The 19,813-nt window shown below is 48.4% G+C and overlaps 1 protein-coding gene and 1 non-coding gene across 2 annotated transcripts; one reads left to right on the forward strand and one right to left on the reverse strand.

Annotated features, from left to right (window-relative positions):
- The first annotated feature begins 228 nt into the window (after positions 1-228).
- SELENOS (selenoprotein S) lies at positions 229-11,000 on the forward strand. Its single transcript, XM_014593388.2, has 6 exons — positions 229-378; positions 1,021-1,152; positions 2,375-2,484; positions 6,717-6,806; positions 6,907-6,985; positions 10,317-11,000. The coding sequence occupies exons 1-6, from the start codon at positions 303-305 to the stop codon at positions 10,391-10,393; spliced, it is 564 nt and encodes a 187-aa protein (XP_014448874.1). The 5' UTR covers positions 229-302; the 3' UTR covers positions 10,394-11,000.
- Positions 11,001-17,190: 6,190 nt separating this feature from the next.
- On the reverse strand, positions 17,191-17,292 carry LOC114004943 (U6 spliceosomal RNA). Its single transcript, XR_003546894.1, has one exon. It is a non-coding gene; the product is annotated as a U6 spliceosomal RNA (small nuclear RNA).
- Between the last annotated feature and the right edge of the window lie 2,521 nt (positions 17,293-19,813).

Raw genomic sequence — 19,813 nt, forward strand, 5'->3', positions numbered from 1 at the left:
CCTTAGCCTCGTGTCCAATCAGCCAAAAGGTAAACTATGGTAAGAAATCAGGTCAGCCGTCCACCCTCCGGCCAGAATGGGAGCAGCTGCTCCAGCGCCGGCTCCAGCGAGCCTTGGGCGGAAGTCCGTCTCGCCCGCCCCGCCCCTAGCCACACCCCCTCTGTGATAGGCCGAACCCAAGGCGCGGCGAGTCGCGATTGGCCGAGACCGCGGTTGCGTCCTGGCGCGCCACGTATACGTAGGAGGAGACCGGAAGTGCCTGGCAGAAGGCGACGCGGCCGAGCCGGGCGGCGGCTGCGGCCATGGAGCGGGACGGGGAGCAGCTGTCCGCGCGGCCGGCGCTGGAGACCGAGGGCCTGCGCTTCCTGCACGTCACGGGTGAGTCGCTTCGGGCCGCGCGGCCTCGCGCCGTCCGCTTCTCGATGCGCCGCCATGTTCGGTGGGTCGTCCTCTCTGGGTGCTGAGCCCCGGCCTGGGAGGCTCGCAGCCGGCCATTGGGGCCGCACGCAAGTCCGGGGCGCAGGCCGGGACCGCGCTGTGTCCTCGCTCCCCTGCAACCGCATCACCCTGGGCGGCGCCGGTGGGCGCTTGATTGCGGATCCTGGGGTCGCTTGGACCTTGATGAGTGCCTTCAGGCTTCTCCCACACATCCCTCCAAACGCTCCTACCTCCCGCGCTGTCACCCTTTTATACGTGGTTCCCTAGACCGAAAGGCTTTTGCTCGTCTTAGAAACTTCCTTCCAAGCTCCTCTTCATCCCACAAAACCCAGCTGCCCTGCCCTTCGTCCTCCGTACTCCCCAGATGGTGGAAAAGCCGCCCTTTTCAATGATGCCTGAATTGTTGCACGTCTCGCTCACATTTTATCTGCCCTGAGTAGGAGGGCTTTGCTTTAGCGAAACCGTGACGATCTGGAGGGCAGGAGCTACACTCGTTTTGTATTTTTTGTTAGGTTTTTGGAAAAGTCAACTATAGAGTGGTGTCCCTGGCGGTTTCTTGGAAATCGGCTTTTGTCTTTTCAGTGGGCTCCCTGCTGGCCACCTACGGCTGGTACATCGTCTTCAGCTGCATCGTCCTCTACGTGCTGTTTCAGAAGCTGTCCACCCGCCTGAGAGCCTTGAGGCAGAGGCAGCTGGATCGAGCCGCAGCCCCCGGGGGGACCAGGAACGAGGGTGGCAATGCCACGCCAACTTTTAGTGTCGAAACGTTAATCGGTTATGAAGAGTAAGAAGAAGAATATGATTTGTATTTGCATGGGAGAAAACAGTTTATACTTCTGAAATTGATTTTGATACGTGAGCAATTTTTTCGTTTTTTTTAATTTTAGAGATTTAATGAGCTAGAACAGCCTGCCTGGTGCTGCATAGAACATTCAATACAAATCTAGTTGAATGGTTTTTCACTTACTGGATTAAAATGAAGACCTGTGAATTGGAATTTCTGGGAAGAGCCCAGAAATCTGCCTGCCTGCCTGTCTTTCTCTCTTTCTTTCTCTCTTTCTTTCTTTGTAAGAATTATTTTATTTATCTTTATTTATTTATTTAAATTTGACCAGAGAGGGACAGAGGGAGAGAGCGGGAAAGGGAGAAGGCAAGCAACCAGGTCTGGGACTTGAACCGTGGTGGGTCATGTGGGAATCCAGCACCCTTAACAACCACACCACCTGCTGGCCCCTCTTTCTTTCTTTTTAAAGAATTATTTAATATAATTTAATTTATTATTACTATTCATTTTTTTTGCCATAAGACACTTACACTCATCAGAGACAGACAGAATGTGAGAAAGCAAGCTGCCAGGTCCAGGACTTGAACTATAGTTGGCCGTATAGTAGTCCAGTGCCTTAGCCAGCACACTACCTGCCAGCCCCCAAATCTCCATTTCTAATAATAATCCAGTAATATGGATATTGAGTGTTAAGCGGACCAGCAGCTAGCATAATGGTTATATTGCTGGACTCCCGTGTAGTCAACCTCAGTTCGAATCCCGGACCTGGTGGCTTAAAACACACTGGGCGCGTGTGCGTGCGTACCCAAAATCCCGAGAGGAGGATAAGAGGAAATGGGATTGCAGTGTGGGCATCCCCTCTGGGGATGATTTCTCACTTTCTGTCTCTCTGTCTCTGTCTCTCTCTGCAGCGAGCACATGCACCCTATAGCAAAAGTCTCTCAAAAAATAATAGCTAAGGGACAGTTTACTGCCTGTTTAAGCAATAAACTGCATGCAAAATGGATATAAATAGTCTTGTAAAAACACATCCTTTTTCGCTGTCCACTCTCTGTCCCTCTTCAGGCTTCTCATGCTATGGGCACTGACAGTTGTCATTGGATGTGCCATTATCACGCAAGGTGCTTCATACCAATTTTTTTTCTGCTATTTTAGAACCTGATGTGGTTGTTAAACGGCAAGAGGCGTTAGCAGCTGCTCGTTTGAAAATGCAAGAAGAACTGAACGCACAAGTCGAAAAGCACAAGGAAAAGCTAAGACAGGTATGAGCAGGTCGGAGTTTGAATATGCCGTCTCAAGAACCTTCGCGCTTAGGGAACCAGCAGTTAGTGTAATGGCTATGTCGCTGGACTCCCACGTAGTCGACCGCGGTTCGTGTCCCGGACCCGGTAGCTTAAAATTCACGCCGGGCGCGTGTGCGTGCGTGCTCAAGATCCTGAGAGGAGAATGGAGGAGAAGGTGATTGCGGCGTGACCATCCCCCCTGGGGGATGATTTCTCGCTTTCTCTCTCTCTCTCTGTCTGGCGAGCGCACGGGCCCTACAGTGAAAATCTCTCCAAAGAAAAAAAAAAAAAAACCTTTGCGCTTAGTAACAGCACCTGTGTTCGGGCATGTAATAAACTGCAGTTTCTAGGAGAGGGTCCTAGCCCATCGGCTTTAACAAGTTGTTTTTCATTTAATTTTATTCGTTGTCATTATTTTGCTTGTTTTTGTTTGTTTGTTTGTTTGTTTTTTTAAGTTGACCAGAGAGAAGCAGAGAGAGAGAGGAAAAGTGAGAAAACAAGCTGCCAAGTTTGGGACTCGAACCTCTGTCCGCCATGTGGGAGTCCAGCCACCTTAACCACCATGCCACCTGCTGGTCCTTCAAGTTTTTAGTGCTTCTTGTAACTATTGGTTGGAGGGGCCAGCAGGTGGCGTAGTGGTTAAGGCACTGGACTACCACGTGGCCAATCGCCTGTTAGAGTCCTGGACCCAGTGGCTTGAAATTCATGCTGAGCGCATGTACGTGTGTGCCCAAAATCCTAAGAGGAGAATGGAGGAGAAGGAATTACAGCATGGCCATCCCTCCTGGGGGTGATTTCTAGCTTTCTGTCTGTCCTTCAAGCACATGCACTCTATAGCAAAAATCTCATATAAAAGAAATATGTATATTGCTGGGAACCAGCAGTTAGCATAATGGCTATGTCGCTGGACTCCCACGTAGTTGACCGCGGTTCGTGTCCCGGACCCGGTGGCTTAAAACTCACGCCGGGCGCATGTGCGTGCATGCCCAAGATCCCAAGAGGAGAATGGAGGAGAAGGGATTACGGCGTGATCATCCCCCCTGGGGGGTGATTTCTCGCTTTCTGTCTCTATGTCTCTCTCTGTCTGTCTGGCGAGCGCACGCGCCCTACAGTGAAAATCTCTCCCAAAAAAAGAAAAAAAAAAAAAGAAATATGTATATTGCTCTGTAATCAAGAAAAATACTGTGTTAGGGAAGTTTAGATGTATGAGTGTAATATAATGAGAGGTGGTACAGGGCACAGAAGAGGGACAGACTAGGGGCAGAGTGTGTGCTGGGTGAATTTGTGAGCCCTGCCCCATCGGGGTGGGTATTGGGGACATCTGATTGTAACAGAGTCACTTCCACTTAGCTGGGGATTGGTCAGCATGATTTCTTACTGTTTAAAAGGAAAATACTCTTTTAGTAAATTATTTATTTATTTTTTTTTTTTGCTATACGGCATGTGTGCTCACTGGATTGAGACAGACGAGACGTGAGAAAGCACCTGACCAGCCATAATCCATTCTCTTCTTGAGATTTTGGGATACGCGCTTTCAAGACACTGTGTCTGAGACTCGAACCACGCAGCTAGCCATGTGAGATCCAGCCGCTTAACCACCATGCCACTAGTGGGCCCTGGAAGATTTTTATTTTATTTTATTTTATTTGTTTATTTTAGAGGTTTCCTTTCATTTTTTTTTAAAGAATCATTTTATTTTAATTTTATTATTATTTTGCAGTTGGACCAGAGAGAGACAGAGGAGAGAGAAAAAGTGAGAAAGTCCCACCAGGCCTGGGACTTGAACTATGGTCGGTCATGTGGGATTCAGTGCCTGCAATTACGACACCTCCTGCAGTCCCTATTTTAGAAGTTTATGCCATAGGGCCCATGAGAGAGACACAGAGTGAGAGAAAAGGCGAGAAATTTCCCCCCGGGGGATGGCCACACCACAGTCCTTTCTCCATTCCGTCCCCGGGATCTTGGGTACGCGTGCACGTGCATCTAACGTGATTTTCAAGCCAACAGATAGGAGACTTGAACCACTGTCGGCCATGTGGGAGTCCAGCAACCACCACGCCATCTGCTGGCTGGCCCTGAAAGATTTTAGGGCACTGGATTTGGTGGCCCGGGGGTTGTATGGTGGTTAAGATGCTGGACTCCCACATGGCTGACGGTGGTTGGTTCAAGTTCTGGACCTGGCAGCTTGTGTTCTCACTTCCTCTTTCTCTCTGTCTCAATCTAGTCAAATTAAAAAATAGTAAGAACAGGGGCCAACAGTTAGCGTAATGGCTATGTCACTGGACTCCCACACAGTCAACCGCGGTTCGCGTCCCAGACCCGGTGGCTTAAAACTCACGCCAGGCGCATGTGCGTGCGTGCCCAAGATCCCGAGAGGAGAATGGAGGAGAAGGGATTGTGGCGTGACCATCCCCCCTGGGGGTGATTTCTCGCTTTCTGTCTCTCTGTCTCTCTCTGTCTTTCTGGCGAGCGCACGCGCCCTATAGCAAAAACCCCTCCAAAAAATAAATAGTAAGAACAATAATAATAAATAAGATTAATTTAAAAATATTTATTTATTTATTATTTCACATGAGTTTTGCCAAGGAAAGACAGAGAGAGGGAGAGTAAGAAAGCAAGCCACCAGGTCCAGGACTCAAAAGGCAGTTAGGCATGTGGGAATTCCAACACCTTAACCAACACACCACCTGCTGGCCCCAAATGAAATATTTCTTAGGGGGAAAAAAAAGGGGGGCACTGGGTTTGGTTCGGGGGCAGTAGGAGGTGAGGGAGCAGGAAGAACCGAGGATTGTCGTGAGCAGCCAGGGGAAGAGTCCCGCTTCTCACGGGAGGGAGTGGACTCACCCACCAGCTCTGCCCTGCCCTGCTCCCACTGTGACAAAGTGTAACTTCTGCTTTCTGGGGTCAGCCCAGACGTTTCTCAGAACACCACCTCTGCAGCGAGGGAATCTGCTCGTGCTGTTGGTCCTCCCTGTGCCTCTCCAGGGTCACATGCACCTCTGTACCTATTAGTAACTTCTGTTATTTATTTATTGAGGGGGGATGGAAGATTTTTGCTATAGGGTATGTGTACTTGTCAGAGAAACAGACAGACAGAAAGCGAGAAATCACCTCTCGAGGAGATGGCCACGCCACAATCCCTTCTCCTCCATTCTCCTCTCTGGATCTTGGGCACGCACACACACGCACCTCGCGTGAGTTTAAGCCACCGGGTCCGGGACTCGAACCTCAGTCGACTACATGGGAGTCCAGCAACATAGCCATTATGCCAACTGCTGGTCCGCAGTGGTCATTTTATGGAGCAGCAGGTAGCATGGTTACAGCACTGGACTATACTCCCACATGGGCCGCCACAGTTTGAGTCCCAGAGTTGATGGTTTGCTGCTTCTCTCTGTCCGTCTCTGGTGAGTACATGTGCCCTATAGCAAATTAAAAAATAATAATAAGTAGAATTAAATAATTTTTTTTAAGAATTATTTAACTGTATTTATTTATTTAAATTTGACCAGACAGGGACAGAACAAGCGAGTGAAAAGAGCAAGTGAGAAAGTAAGCTGCCAAATGGTTAGCCATGTGGAATCCAGTGCCTTTAACCACTACGCCACCTCTCGGCCCTGAGAATTAAATCAAGAGGGGCAGGGAGGTGGCATGGTGGTTAAGGGCTCTGGACTCCCACATGACCAACTACAGTTCAAGTCCTGGGCTCGGTGGCTCACTTTCTCACTATCTCTCTAATTCATGCTGTCCCTCTCTGGCCAAATTAAAAATAAATAAATAAAGTAAAATCATTCCCTTTTTTTTGGAGAGGTTTTTTCTTATCGGGTGCGTGCGCTTGCCAGAAAGACAGAGAGAGACAGAGAGACCGAAAGTGAGAAATCACCCCCCAGGAGGGGATGGCCACGCCGCAATCCCTTCTCCTCTATTCTCTCGGGATCTTGGGCACGCACGCACACGCGCCCGGCGTGAGTTTAAGCCACCGGGTCCGGGACTTGAACCGTGAGAGGGAAAGTGAGAAAGCAAGCCCCCAGGTCCAGGATTTGAACCATGATTGGCCATGCGAGAGTCCGGCACCTTTAACCACCACACCACCCGCCAGCCCCAGTAAAATAATTCTTTAAGAAAAAAAAAAAAAGCATTGTCAAAACTGTGTATTTTCTTGGAGAAAGATGGCAGCTTCTGACCGTCCCTGTGTGCCGTGATTGTTTTCTCAGCTCGAAGAAGAGAGGAGGAGACAGAAGATTGAAATGTGGGACAGCATGCAGGAAGGGAAGAGTTACAAAGGAAGCGCGCGCAAGCCTCAGGTGCCCGGAGCCTTTGGCCGACTTGGCATTGTTCTAGTAGCCCAAGTTCTTTCCGAGTACGATGTTTTCACCGACTCTTAACCTGTGTGTGTTCAAACAGGAGGATGACAGTCCTGGGCCTTCGACCTCGGCCGCCGTCCCGAAGCGGAAACCCGACAGGAAGCCTTTGCGAGGAGGCGGTAAGCGCCAAATGTCAGATGTTACAGAGTCTCGGCACCTTCGTAGGACATAGTTACCTTTCAGAAACAAGATTCGGGGCCAGCAGGTGGCGTGCTGGTTAAGGTGCTGGACTCCCACACGGCCCACTGTGGTTCAAGTCCTGGACCTGGCAGCTTGCTTTCTCACTTTCTCTTTCTCTATAGTCAAATTAAAAAATAATAATATGTAACTATTTTTTTTTTTTTTGGAGAGAATTTTGCTATAGGGCACGTGTGTTCGCCAGACAGACAGAGAGAGACAGAGAGACAGAAAGCGAGAAATCAGCCCCCAGGGGGGATGGCCACGCCGCAATCCCTTCTCCTCCATTCTCCTCTCGGGATCTTGGGGACGCACGCACACGTGCCCGGTGTGAGTTTAAGCCACCGGGTCCGGGACGCGAACCACGGTCGACTACATGGAAATCCAGCAACAGGCATTACGCTAACTGCTGGTCCCTTTTTTCTTGAATCGTGCACTCGTTGAGCGAGACAGAGAGAGTGAGATGGACTCGATGCTGCAATCCTCCAGCCTCCATAGGTTTTTGCCGTAGGGCAGGTAGCCAGCCACCATGCCCGGCAGAGGCCCATTTTGAGAGCTCATGTCCATGATCTTGAGGGGAACAGTAGACATGGTACAACGTGTAATGCATTTGCTGGCCAACAGGTGGCGTGGTGAATAAACCACTGGCTCCCACATGGCCAACTCTGTAGCTCAAGTCCCAAACCCTACCGCTTAAAAATCATGCTGGGGGTGTGTGTGCGTGCCCCAAATCACAAGAGACTAGAGATGGGATTGTGGTATGGCCACTCTGCTGGGGAGTTAATCACTTTCCCTTTTTTTTTTTTGGAGAGGTTTTCACTATAGGGTGTGTGAGCTCACCAGACAGACAGAGAGAGACATAGAGACAGAAAGCGAGAAATCACCCCCCAGGGGGGATTGTCACGCCGCAATCCCTTCTCCTCCATTCTCCTCTCGGGATCTTGGGCACACACGCACACGCGCCCGGCGTGAGTTCTAAGCCACCGGGTCCGGGACGCGAACCACGGTCGACTACATGGGAGTCCAGCGACACAGCCATTACGCTAACTGCTGGTTCCCATCATTTTCCTTTTCTGACGAGTGCCCATGCCTTAGAGCAAAACTGAAGTAAAATGGCATGCAGGATAGCTTGCGTGCTGGCCTCTGTTAAGGATTCCCTGCCGTCCTGAGCCGGGAGCCTTGACTAGCCTGGTTTCACAAATGAGGAGATCGGGCTGTGGGGATTTATTGCCCAAAGATTGCTCAGTCAGTCAGGAGCAATCAGCTCAGTGGGGCCTCATCACGCTCTTGGCGTGGACCACGGGAAGCCGAGGGGCTGAGGGAGGGCAGGGCGCAGATGGCACAGTTCCGTGCCTGGCAGAAATGACAAGCTCCCTTCTGCTGTGATTTTTTTTTGAACCACCAGAGGGTACACGCGCTCACCAGAGAGGCAAAGGGGGAACGGGACCGCATAATAGAGCGTGGTCACACCGTCATCTTTTCTCCAGTTTTCCATCGCACGAGGATTTGGGCAAACAGGCCGGGTGTGTTTTTCAAGCCACTGGTCTGGGGTTTGAACTGGGTCGGCCAGTGTGGGATCCAGCTCCCTTAACCACAAAACTATGGCATCAGTCCCTGTTTTGTTTTGTTTTCTGTTTTAGATTTTGGCCATAAGGTGCATGCGCTTGCCAGAGAGAGAGAGAAAGTGAGAAATCAGCCTCTGGGGGGATGGCTGCTCTGTAGTGCCATCTCCATGCTGTCCCCTGGATTTGGGGCATGCACGCACACACATGCAGGTTTGTTTTTTACAGGTTTTTGCCTTAGGGGGGTGTGCATTCACCAGAGAGAGGCAGAGACAGACATAGAAGGAAAGGAAGAAATCACCCCCTTCAGGGAGGATGGCCACACTGTAATTTCTTGTCCTCCATTCTCTTCTGGGATCTTGGACACACACGCACACGTGCCTGGCATGAGTTTCAAGCCACCGGGTCTGGGACTCAAACCGCAGTAGGCCGTGTGGGAATCCAGCAACGTAACCACTCTGCCAGCTGCTTGTTCGTGTTCAGCATGTTTTTAAGTCACCAGGTCCAGGACTTGAACCGTGGAGTTGGCCATGTAGGATCCAGCACTTTCATCACCACACCACCTACTGGCCACCTGTTTCTGTTTTTAAAAATCTGTCTTCTGGGGGCCAGCAGGTGGCATAGTGGTTAAGGTATCGGGCTCCCGTGTGATCGACTACAGTTCAAGTCCCAGACCTGGTGGTTTCTAACTCGTGCTGGGTGCATATGCATGTGTGCCCAAACTCCCAGGAGGAGAATGGAGAAAGAATTATGGCGGTACAGCCATCCTCCCTGGGGGGTGGCTTCTCGATTTCTGGCTTATTTTCTCACTAGAAATTTCATGGAAAATGCAAACACAATATAAAGGTGCTTCGTTTTCTCTGTGGTTCGTTGGTTTTTTTTTTTTAGAGAGAGAGAGATTTTTTTTTTTTTTACTATAAGGCACGTGCTCTCGCTGGAGAGACGCTCACAACCTCCAGAGACAGAAAACTAGAAATCACCCCCCAGTGGGGGTGACCATGCTGTAGTTTCTTCTCTTCCATTCTCCTCTTGGGATTTTGGGCAGGCACACACACACATAGACCTAATGTGTTTTAAGTCGCCAGGTCTGGGACTCGAACTACAGTCAACTAAGTGGGAGTCCAGTGACGTGACTGGACTGGTCCCTGTTCTTTTGTGTTTTTTTTTTTAAGGACTTTTTTTTTTTTTTAAGAATTATTTTTATTTCATTTATTAATTGTTTTATATTATATTTATATTATATTATAATTTATATTAATAAATTCATTATTTTACTTATTTAATTTTTTTTTTTGAAGTTGACCAGAGAGAGAGAGAAGGAAAGTGAGAAAGCAAGCTGCCAAGTCTGGGATTCGAACCATGGTCAGCCATGTGGGAGTCCAGCCACCTTCACCATGCCACCTGCCTGCCCAAGGATTTATTTATTTTATTTCATTTATCATTGTTTGGCCAGAGAGAGAGAAAGAAAGGAAAACTGAGAAAGCAAGTCACCAGGTCCAGGACTCGAACCACAGTCCAGCACCTTCACCACCATGTATCTGCTGGCCCTAGTTGTTGTTTTCTTAGGGTAGCTAACAGCCACTTGAACATGTCTGTGAGGCTAGAATCCATACCTCGGCTATGGTTTACGGGTCAGGCTCGTTTATTTGGATAGAAAATGCTCCCGGGTTTTTCAGCCGCTGATAATACCCTGCTTCCTCTCCCGCCCTAGGTTACAACCCCTTGTCTGGTGATGGAGGAACGTGTTCCTGGAGACCCGGTCGCAGAGGCCCACCCTCTGGTGGATGAGGCTAAAGGATCTTGTTAGTGTCCCCTCGGACACTAGCAAGCTGAATCCTTAACCCTGCCGTCAATTGCTTCGCGCATGCTTTTCACAGTGACTAGCCATGAGGAGATGGGGTTTATTTCTGCTTTTAACCACCCCTGTGTATGGAAGGGCTTCAGACAGCTTTGAGTATAGACATCGCCGCCGGGTGTTAGGTCTTAGTCACGCTCCACTTGAAGGCGGTGTGTACGTGCATCGCTTTCATGGTTAACTGAGCTGGTAGGTAGAGGCCTCTGGATAGCTAGAGAGACCTAGTCCCAGCGTCTTAAGCTAGAAGTCCTTACGGCGAGAACAGTCTCTGTGACAGTGTGCGTCGAATGATGTCTTCCTTATAAATGGTGAGCCCACCACTGAGGAGTACTGATGCAGACAGTTGACAGGGTTTGTTTCTGTATATTTATTTCTATGTACAGAACTTTGTTTAAAAAAGCAAAGGCGATTGTAAATATTAAAAAACAAAAAGCAAAATCCTGCAAGTACCATTTTTAGTATCTTTATTAAATTCAAGGAAATGTCTTTATCAACTTGAATTTGTCTATCAAACATTAAACAGATTTGTATCACTCATAACCTCCAGCTACTTATTTTTTTTATTTTGAAAGAATTATTTATTTAAAATTTTTTGTCATCTTTAAAATTTTGCTATAAGGGCACGTGTTATCACCAGAGAGAGAGAGAGAGAGAGGAAAGGTGAGAAGGCAAGCCGCCAGGTCCGGGACTTGAACCTGTCGGTCATGTCAGAGTCCACCTCCTGAACCACCACGCCTCCTGCTGGCCCCAGCTATTATTACATATGTTTCTCTTATTCCTTAGCCAAAGTGAACCTGGCAAGTAGCAGATTGTGAAAGTTGTTAGATTCCTTGGGATTTGCCCTCAAAATCAGGTGTTTAGAATGTAGGTGCTAAATTGATAGAATAGAGGAACATGGCTTCATGGTGATTCCTGGGCAAGTGAGGTGTCTAAGGCCCTGTTGGTCATTCCCCTTAGAACCCTGACTCCCTTGCTGTGGTTTTACCTAGAGAGGTTCTGTCAGGGTTCAATTATGAAGGGCCAGATAGTAAATAATTCAGACTCTGCGAGCCACACGTGGTCTCTGTTACATAGTCTTTTTTTCAGTTGTTTTGTTTTTGTTTTTGTTTTTGTTTTGAGAGATTTTTGCTATAGGGTGCGTGTACTCACCAACTAGAAATCACCCCCAGGGGAGATGGCCACGCCGCAATCCCTTCTCCTCCGTTCTCCTCTCAGGATCTTGGGCACTCACACACACGCACCCGGCGTGAGTTTAAGCCACCGGGTCCGGGACTCAAACCGCGGTCGACTACATGGGAGTCCAGCAACACAGCCATTACGCCAACTGCGAGTCCCCCATTTATTTATTTTCTAAGAGATGTTTGATTTAGGGCCCATGTGCTTGCCAGAGAGGGACAGAGACAGTTGGGGGGGAAGAGAAGTCGCCCCCTCAGGGGATGGCCATGCCCCAATCCCTTCTCCATTCTCCCGGGAATTGGGGCAGGGGCACGCACACACATATGCCTGGCTTGAGTTTCAAGCCACCATGTCCGGGGTTCGAACTGCAGTCGTCCATGTGGATGTCCCTCAACCACTACATCACCCAAAGTATTCTGGAATTCTTATTTAGTATTTATTGAGTGTCTGATGCAGGTTCTGTGGTGGACAAAATAGTCTGAGGGCTATGAGGGGGGCTGGGGTTGGCTCTGGAAAAACCTAAATTACAGAGGGGTTGGCATGGCCGAGGTGAAGTCTGATTCTAGAGAGAATGGAGTGTTCCATTTCAGTTGGAGAAGACGGTTCACAGGAGGGACCGTGGGAACAAAGGTGAGTCTCACGAGATTTAGAAGAGTCTTGGAACTTCCATCCCACCTTCCAGTTTTTTTTAATAAGTGTTTTTTTTTTTAAGAATGATTTATTTCTGCTTTTTATTTATTTTTTTAAGAATTATTTTATTTAACTTTACTTATTATTATTATCATTATTATTTTCCAGTTTGATCAGGGAGCAACAGAGAAAGAGAGAGGAAGTGAGAAAGCAAGCCACCAGGTCCGAGACTTGAACCGTAGTCGGCCATGTGGGAGTCCAGCGCCTTTAACCACCATGCCACTTGCCGGCCCCTTATTTCTGCTTTTTAAAATAATTATTTAATTTATTTGTTTACTTATTTTAATTTGACCAGAGAGAGAGAGAGAGTAAGAAGGCAAGCTGCCAGGTCTAGGACTTGCACCTATATCATTTTATGGTTTTTTGGTTTTTTTTTTTTAAAGAATTATTTACTTTTTTGGGGGCAGGAGTGCTTCCCAGAGAGAGAAGGAGAAAGGGAAAGTGAGAAGGCAAGCCGCCAGATCTGGGACTCAAACCATGGTTGGCCATGTGGGAGTCTAGCACCTTAACCACCATGCCACCACCTACTGGCCCTATTATTATTATCTTTTAAAAGTAATTGTTTATTAAATTTTATTTATTCACTCATTTATCTTAATTTGACCAGAGAGAGGTGGGGGGGGGAGAGAAAAAAAAAAGAAAGTGAGAAAGCAAGCCACCAGGTCTGGGACTTGAACCACGGTCAGTCATGTGGCAGTGTCCACCTTAACCACCATGCCACCTTCTGGTCTCCCCTCCCCATTATTATTTTTAAAAATATGTTACAGGGTACATGTGCTTACCAGAGAGAAAAAGGGGGAAAGTGAGAAAGTTTCTAGGTGTGGGGCTTGAACCCCGGTCAGCCATGTGGGAGTTAGTGCCTTAACTACCACGCCACCTGCTGGTCCCTATTATTTTATTACCAGAGGGTGTCTGCTCACTGGAGACCGAGACAGCACCCCTAATCGAGTGTGATCACACTGCAGTCCTTTCTTCGGCGCTCCATGCTATCGGGATTTGGGGGTACGCACACACACAAACACACTAGATGTTATTCAAGCTGCCAGGGCTGAGATTCAAACCAATGTCAGTCCAGTGAAATCCAGCCGCCTTAACCCCCAGACCCAGGTTATACAGCAGGAGGTGAGTGGCAGGTGACCAAGCTGCCTTTGTATTTACAGCCACCCCCATTGGTCATGTTACCACTTGCGCCCGCCCCCTGTCCAATCAGTGGCGGCGTTAGATTCTCACCGTGGAACCTGTCTAAACTCGCCCTGCGCATTCACCACCATAATCCCAATGAGGCTTGGAATGCAGCGCTCCTTAGATGCACAAAAGCAAGCTCAGGGCTGCCCTGATGCTGCATGATGGTAAATTGTACCATTATTTTAAAAAATATTTAACTTTTTTTCTTTTTTTCTTTAGCAGAGAGGAACTGGGAGAGAGAGAGAGAAAGTGAGAAACCAAGCCACCAGGTCCAAGACTCGAACCACAGTCAGCCATGTGGGAGTCCAGTGCCCTTAGCCACCATGTCCCCTGCTGGCCCCTTTTGAAATATTTTTATTTTTTTAAAGAATTTTTTTATTTGGGACCAGCAGGTGGCGTGGTGGTTAAGGCGCTGGACACTCCCACATGGCCGACCGGGGTTCGAGTCCTGAATCTGGCAGCTTGCTTTCTCACTTCCTCTCTCTTTTACTCTCACCCTCTATGTCTCTCTGGTCAAATTAAAAATTAAATGAATGAATAAATAAAAATAAAATAAATAATTATTTTAAAAAAGAATTTTTTAATTTAACATCATTTATTTATTTATTTAAATTTGAACAGAGAGAGAGAGAGAGTAAGTGAGAAAGCAAACTACCAGGTCCAGGACCAGTATGCGAACCGCAGTTGACCATGTAGGAGTCCGGTGCCCTTAACCACCATACCACCTGCTGGCTCCTCTTTTAATATATTTAAACATAATGTCATAATAATAAAGTGCCCAATAAATGGGACTTGCTTGAGTCATCGCCAAATCATCCTCCCCCTCTACCCCAGGTCTTAGAAAAATTATTTTCTATGAAACCAGTTGCTAGTGTCAAAATGCTGGCGGCCACCGCACTAGGCTATGAGGATGGCTGTTATTTATTTATTTTTAATAGATTTTTGTATGTGTTTACCAGAGACAGGAAAAGAGAAATAACCCTCTCAGGGGGAAGGCTACACAGCACTCTCTTCTCCATTCTCCTCTTAGGGTTTTGGGCACACGGGTACATGTAACCGCCATGTTTTTCAAGCCTCCAGGTCCAGGACTCAAAGCTGTGGTTGGCCACGTAGGATCCAGCACCTTACCCTTTACGCCACCTGCTGGCCCAAGGATAACCTCTTATTATTTTCATATTCATCTTTTAAAAAATTATTATTTAATTTTATTATCATGATGCTTATTTATTAATTTATTTTGAGAGGTTTTTGCTATAGGGCACGTGTGCTCGCCAGAGAGACAGAAAGCAGGAAATCACCCCCCGAGGGGATGGCCACACCACAATCCCTTCTCCTCCATTCTCCTCTCGGGATCTTGGGCACGCACGCACACGCGGCCGGTGAGTTTAAGCCACCAGGTCCGGGACTCAAACCGTGATCGACTATGTGGGAGTCTGGCGGTGGAGCCATTATGCCAACTGCTGGTCCCTCATTTGGAAGGTTTATTCACTGACCTCAAACAACCGTTTTCCTAAATTTGCCAGAAAGGGCCAGTTGGCTGGCTGGCAGCTGGCAGCAGGGGGCCTGCATGTCTCTGTCCCCAGCAGACTGGCCCAGGCTCTTCCCCAGGGCCGGTCAGACCCAAGCACAGTGTCCCCCAGCTTCTCCATCTCCGCTTGTTCCCCATGACGCTGCCAGCCCAGGGACCAAAGCAGTTCCCAAGGCCAGTCCCAGTGCGAGGCCAGGCGGGAAGAAGACTCCAAGACTCGGACTCCGTGGGGAGCGCGGAGCCGTACCTCCTGGGTACAGAGGCAGGGAGGCGTGGGGGGCAAAGCCGGCCCTGGGCAGCAGGAGTGTTGTAAATCCTCACGGGCCTTCTTAGGTGAGCTCGTGTGGCCTTAATATCCACTGTCCTGATCTGGATCAAGCCTGCCCCCACTTGATCCTGGGGGATCAGCCTCCTGATTTACAGTCAAGAGAATTGCCTAGCAAATCTGGAGAGGTGGTTTGTTGGTTGGTTGGTTGGTTTTTGTTTGTTTGTTTGTTTGTTTTTGCTGTAGGGCGCCTGCGCTCGCCAGAAAGACAGAGAGACAGAAAGCAAGAAATCACCCCCCCAGGGGGTTTGGCCATGCCGCAAGTTTAGGGATGTCTCCTTAGCTTATTGGTTAGGTGAGAGTTCAATTCCACAAGGCTGACCACAGTCCCAGCCCCCAGTGGCTTGAAAACCATAGAGTGTGGACGAGTGGGTGGCGTGATGGTTAAGGGGCTGGATCCCACATAGCTGAGTGCATAGTTCAAGTCCTAGACCTGGTAAAACTTGAAAAAAAATGCTGGGCACATGTGCGTTTGTCTCTGTCTCTCTGGCCACCCTCCTGCCCTCAAGGTGTTTTCTCGATCCCCTTCCCCTTCTCTCTCTCTGGTGAGCATACGTGCCCTATAGTAAAATTTTAAAAAGAGAAAAGAGAACAGGGAAAACATGAGCGCAGGTGTGTGCGTGCCCCAAATCCCGACAGGGTGGAGAAATAGAGAAGGGATTATGGTGTACCGACACCCTATGGGGCGGACGCCACTTTCTTCCTCCCTTTCTCTGTCTCTGTCTCTCTGGGTCGTGAGTACACATACCATCTGAAATTTTTTTAAAAAATAATTTTTTTTTTGAGAGGTTTTCACTATAGGGCGCGTGCGCTCGCCAGACAGACAGAGAGAGACATAGAGACAGAAAGCGAGAAATCACCCCCCAGGGGGGATGGTCACACCGCAATCCCTTCTCCTCCATTCTCCTCTCGGGATCTTGGGCACGCACGCACACGCGCCCGGCGTGAGTTTTAAGCCCCCGGGTCCAGGACTTGATCCGCGGTCGACTATGTGGGAGTCCAGTGACATAGCCATTACGCTAACTGCTGGTTTTCCTGAACTTTTTAAAAAAGTCGTTTTTTGGGGTACAAAAGAATTTTGAATTCCACACATCTTTTTTCACGGTACGTGTTTCCCAGGAACGTTTCAAACCCTTCACCCTTCCGCCCGTCCACTCGGCTGGCTAGCTGACGCCTGGACGCGAGGTGACTGTGGTGACTGTGGTTTGAGCTGTGTACAATCCCAATATTGACATTCTAACCCCTCGTACCTGCGAATGGGGCCTTACGGGGAAATAGGGCTCTTGCAAGTGTAATCAGGTTCGATTTACACGGAATCAGCGCTCACATGGGGGCTGGCCACGCCACAATCCCTTCTCCTCCATTCTCCTCTCGGGATCTTGGGCACGCACGCACACGCACCCAGCGTGAGTTTAAGCCACTGGGTCCGGGACTCGAACTGCAGTCAACTACATGGGAGTCCAGCGACATAGCCATTACGCTAACTGCTGGTCCCTCTAGCTGATGGCTTTTTAATTCATTGCTTCTCATTTTACAGTGTTACCAGCTGGTGAAACGCAAATCGACAACCAGGAGATTAACTCAGAAAATGGTGGAACAGGGGCCAGCAGGCGGCATGGTGGTTAAGGGCACTGGACTCCCACATGGCTGACCGTGGTTCGAATTCCGGATCTGGCAGCTGCCTTTCTCACTTTCCCCCTATCTCTCTCTGATTAACAAATTAATAGTGATGATGCATCAAATGAAATAAAATAAATGTTAAAATTTCACATTCAATCACAGTTTACCTTCAATGCATACGTATGTTTTATTCCAGCATGGATGCAAAAAATCTGGAATGCTTCATGAATTTGCGTGTCATCTCTGCACAAGGGCGCTGCTAATCTTTCTGTTTCTTCAACTTTAGGATGTGCACTGCCAGAGCGAGCATGGGGATGGGTTATTATTAACCATAAAATAAGATGTCTAGCAGGTGTTCTCTTTAAGTCCGATTCAAGAAATCCTCACTGAGCAGGAATAGCTGTTGACCACCAGAGGGCGCCATTGCCACAAACTCCATTCCTTTCCTTCATTCTGTGCCATTGGTCTTTGAAAATTTTGAATAGATTCTCCTTTTTATTTTAAGGTTTTTTTTTTTTTTTTTAGAGGTTTTTGCTATAGGATGCATGTTCTTACCAGAACGACAGAGAGACAGAAAGCGAGAAATCACCCCCAGGGGGGATGGCCACGCCGCAATCCCTTCTCCTCCATTCTCCTCTCAGGATCTTGGACACGCACGCACACGCGCCCGGCATGAGTTTAAGCCACCGGGTCCGGGACTCGAACCGCGGTCGACTACGTGGGATTCCAGCGACATAGCCATTATTCCAACTGCTGGTCCCCCTGTAGTGTCTTTCAAGCCAACAAGTCCAGAATTCAAACTGCCCACTGGACCATGTGGGATCTATCTGCCTTTAACCACCGGCCCACCTACTAGCCCTGGAAACTGTTTTTTGTTTGTTTGTTTAAGAGATTTTTGCAGGAACAGCTGATGGCATAATGGTTATGTTGCTGGACTCCCGTGTAGTTGACCATGGTTCGAGTCCTAGACCCGGTGGCTTAAACTCATGCCAGGCACGTGTGCGTGCGTGCCCAAGATCCCAAGAGGAGAATGGAGAAGAGATTGCAGTGTGGCCATCCCCCCTGGGGGGGTGATTTCTCATTTTCTGTCTCTCTGTCTCTCTATCTCTCTGGCAAATACACACGGCATATAACAAAAAACCAAAACAAACAAACAAACAAAAAACTTCAGGGGAGATTATCCTTCATTCTCCTCTTGGGATTTTGGGCATGTGTGTATATCTGTCTGGCGTGAATCTCAAGCCACCAGGTCTAGGGCTTGAATTCCAGTCGGCCATGTGGGAGTCCAGTGATGTAACAGCTGTACCACCTGTTGGTGTAGCTGGCCCCCAAACTATGTTTTTCATGATTTGTATTTTGCTAGTATTTAAGAGCTTCGAACTTGTGAAGAAAGTTGGTACCAAGTTTTTGGTTGTTAGGTAAACCAGGGGTCTTCAAAAAGTTTATTAAAAAATGTGAATTATTGGGAACCAGCAGTTAGTGTAATGGCTATGGCGCTGGACTACCATGCAGTTGACTGTGGTTCAAATTCCGGACCCGGTGGCTTAACCTCACGCTGGGCGCGTGTGCGTGCGTGCCCAAGATCCCGAGAGGAGAATGGAGGAGAAGGGATTGCGGCGTGGCCATCCCCCCTGGGGGGTGATTTCTCGCTTTCTGTCTCTCTGTCTGTCTGTCTCTGTCTGGCGAGCGCACGCGCCCTATAGCGAAAACCTCTTGGCAAATAAAAAAAAAATGTGTATTATGGGGTGGGCAGGTAGCGTGGTGCTTAAGGGTGCTGGACTCCCACATGGCCAACCGCAGTTCGAGTCTTGGACCGACCTGGCGGCTTGCTTTCTCACTCCCTGCTCACTCACTCACTCTGTCCCTCTCTGGCCAAATGAAAATAAATAAATGAAGAAAGTTAAATAATTCTTAAAAAAAAAAAAAAAAAAGTGCATTAGGGGGCCAGCCGGTGGTATGTTGGTTCAGGTGCTGGACTTTCATGCAGCTGACTGTGGTTCAAGTCCCAGACCTGGCAGCTTGCTTTCTCACTTCCTCTCTCTCTCTGGTCAAATTTTTTAAAAAAAATCATCATAAGAAAAATGTAAATAAATCCTTTTAAAAATGCGTATTATTGAAAAAAATCTATTTGTGGGTTTCAATTTTTTTGTACCCAAATCATCTCGTACTTTAATTCCATGTACCGTCAGCTGGTGGAAATCGCATACCATCCTAGGATCCAGAGCAAGGTGGATATTTCAAAGTAGCCACTAGGGGGCAGCCGCGGCCTGCTGGTTAAGGAGGCTGGATCCTGCAGGGCTACCTGGAGCGCTCTGGTCTCCCCCAGCAGCTGGAGAAATATGCGGGGCCTATGTGTGCCCCAATTCCCTAAAGGAGGGAGAAGTGGAGAGGGGATTGCCATGTAACCCTTGCCCATGGGGGTGTTTTCTCACTTTCCCTCTCTCTCCCTCTCTGTCTCTCTCTTTGGTGAATACACATGCCCTAGCCCTCTTAGATCCCCCCAAAAAAGTAAGCCTTGCTCAAATTCTTGCAGTCCCCCTCGTTTCCCTCTACCTCTGTAGGCTGCCGCTTTCATTTCTTACAGATCCTTCTAGCATTTTGTTATTAAGAAAACACTAGCCAGGGGTCAGCAGGTGGCGTGGTGGTTATGAGTGCTGGACTCCCACATGACCAACCACGGTTCGAGTCTCAGACCTGGCAGCTTGCTATTACCCCACCCCTCCCCCCAACCCCGCTCACTCTGTCCCTCTCTGGTCAAATTAAAATAAATAAATAAAATAAATAAAGTTAAAAAAAAATTAGTGGGCCAGCAGGTGGTGTGGTGGTTAT

Source organism: Tupaia chinensis, unplaced genomic scaffold (genome assembly GCF_000334495.1).
Source record: "Tupaia chinensis unplaced genomic scaffold, TupChi_1.0 Scaffold140464_1, whole genome shotgun sequence".
NCBI lineage: Eukaryota > Metazoa > Chordata > Mammalia > Scandentia > Tupaiidae > Tupaia > Tupaia belangeri.

Coding starts and splice junctions, on each gene's coding strand:
- SELENOS (XM_014593388.2), top strand. CDS start 303: ATGGAGCGGGACGGGGAGCAGCTGTCCGCGCGGCCGGCGCTGGAGACC. Junction 379..1,020: donor GCGCTTCCTGCACGTCACGG/GTGAGTCGCTTC, acceptor TTGTCTTTTCAG/TGGGCTCCCTGCTGGCCACC. Junction 6,986..10,316: donor GAAGCCTTTGCGAGGAGGCG/GTAAGCGCCAAA, acceptor CTCCCGCCCTAG/GTTACAACCCCTTGTCTGGT.